At 60.2% G+C, this 2,140-nt stretch overlaps 1 protein-coding gene across 1 annotated transcript in view; it reads right to left on the minus strand.

Moving 5' to 3' along the window:
* Positions 1-203: 203 nt before the first annotated feature.
* The window catches only part of LOC103604593 (synaptonemal complex central element protein 1-like), a 14,917-nt gene continuing 12,980 nt past the window's right edge, over positions 204-2,140 (minus strand). Inside the window, exons 9-12 of the mRNA XM_008589165.1 lie at positions 1,073-1,290; positions 713-850; positions 446-584; positions 204-284 (exon numbers count right to left, since the gene is read on the minus strand). Coding sequence (XP_008587387.1) covers positions 204-284; positions 446-584; positions 713-850; positions 1,073-1,290 — 576 coding nt within the window. The remainder of the gene's footprint in view (positions 285-445; positions 585-712; positions 851-1,072; positions 1,291-2,140) is intronic.

A 2,140-nucleotide genomic window follows, 5' to 3' on the forward strand; every position in this document is an offset into this window, starting at 1 on the left:
GCGCCAGCGAGTCCTGCCGAGACCCCGCCCAGAGTGCCCCGGACATCCCACGCTTCCCACGCGACCCCCCAACCCCTGGGACTTTGGAGCACAGACTCAGAAGAAGACGGTCTGAAATCAAGGCCTTTATTTCTTGACAGGCCTTGAAGGAAGATCGGGACGGGGTGTGTCCTATTGACTTAGGAGGCCGTCAGGACCAGCTCCTAGGGGGCCGTCAGGACCAGCTCCACCGGCGGCTCCAGGTCCTCCTCGTCGCGGCCTCCGGGGAGCTCGGGGCCGGCCTGCGGGAAGATGGCAGTCGGGCTGCGGGGGACGGGGCTCGGGCACCCTCCAGTCCGCCCACGCCAGCCCGCACCTGCCGCCGCACGGCGGCCACAGGGCTCTCTTTGCCGTGTCTCCGCCCCCGAGAACGCCTGCCCCCCACAGACCCCTCTCTCGGGGAGACCTCGGTCTCTCTTGTCTCCTCTGACCGCTTCGCCTCGTTCTCCGGGTTCCCCACCTCTCCTATGCTGGCCCCGGCCTGTGGGGCGCTCTGGGTTTGGGTGGGGACTTGCTCCCCGAATTTCTCCAGTTCTTCCTTCAGCCTGCGGAGAAGAAGCCACTGAGACAGAGACCCGAAGACGCCGAGAAGGGCGGGGGGCAGAGGCATTTGGGGGTGGTGCTGGGGGACGCGGGCCCCTCCCCCTCGCCCAGGAGTTCCTTCCCCACTCACCGGTCGCCCGCCGCCCGGGTGTCGCCGACGGGCGCCGAGCGCAGCCGCAGCCCCACCTCCTGCAGCTTGGCCCGCACCAGCTTCCCTACGGGTGGGCGGGGCGTCAGGGGCGGGGCCCGGGGCTGNCTTATCTGTAGCCTGGGAATAATAATAATAATAAGTTAAATGAACCACTTATTGAACACTTAATAGCTATAAGCCACTGTTCTAAGTCATTTACACACCTGTTTCCCTCACCTGTGCAATTGGGAATAATAACGAACCTCCGTAAGTGACAGCAGCATTTAAGGAGTATTTGCTGTGTGCCAGGTTCTCTTCTCGGAACATACAACCTGACTGGGTCCCCCACAACTCTCTGACAGTGTCCCATCCCTCTGCATCTCACTCTGCTCCTCCATGCTGGCCTCCTCCAGATGCTCCTCAGGCACAACTGAGCACAGTCCCACTGCACAGGCTTTACATGAGCCTGTCTTCCTACGGGTGTACCTCCCCCCAGATCCCCACATGGCTCCTTCGCTCATTTCCCCACTGAGACCTTCTCTGACCACACTATTTAAAACCCAGGTCTGCAACACTACCTGGTACACAAAGGACAATCGTCAAGTGCTTGATTGATACATGCTCAGTAAATGGCAGCAATCTGGTGCGAGGTGCCCTTTGGAATTGGGTCCCCCAGGCCTACTTCCTGAGCAATTTATTTAACAGACCTGCAGTGGATGCAAAAGCCCTAGGAGGCCCAGGGGATGGGCACTCCCGATGAGGACACAGAAGGGCAAAGGGCCTGAGAGGGCAAGAGCCTGAAGCGTTTGAGGAAGATGGGAAGGCCTCTGCAGCTACAGCCCAGCGTGTGAGGCAGGTAGGCGGGCAGGTCTGAGGGGTTGGTGGGAGTCTGCGGGGAGGCTGGGGTTTCTCTGGACCACAGGAGACCCACAGGACCTGAGGATCTGAGCTGGGTTGTTTTTTTTTTTTGTGTCCTTTTTGAGACCTGCCACACCGCGCTCAGCCAGTGAGCGCACCGGTGGCCATCCCTATATAGGATCCGAACCCACGGCAGGAGCGCTTCTGCGCTCCCAGCGCCACACTCTCCCGAGTGCGCCAGGGGCTCGGCCCTGAGCTGGGTTTTTAACATTTCCTCTAACCCTTGTTAATAAAATGGTTCAGGAACCCGAGATGAGGCCATAGAGGTGGGGTCAGGGGGACTTGACACCCACTTACCATTGTGGAGCGGCTCAGGAGCATTCATGTTGCGCGCCAGCGAGTCCTGCCGAGACCCCGCCCAGAGTGCCCCGGACATCCCACGCTTCCCACGTGACCCCCCAACCCCTGGGACTTTGGAGCACAGACTCAGAAGAGGACGGTCTGAAATTAAGGCCTTTATTTCTTGACAGGCCTTGAAGGAAGATCGGGACGGGGTGTGTCCTATTGACT

This window comes from Galeopterus variegatus, unplaced genomic scaffold (assembly GCF_000696425.1).
Source record: "Galeopterus variegatus unplaced genomic scaffold, G_variegatus-3.0.2 Scaffold5268, whole genome shotgun sequence".
Classification (NCBI taxonomy): domain Eukaryota; kingdom Metazoa; phylum Chordata; class Mammalia; order Dermoptera; family Cynocephalidae; genus Galeopterus; species Galeopterus variegatus.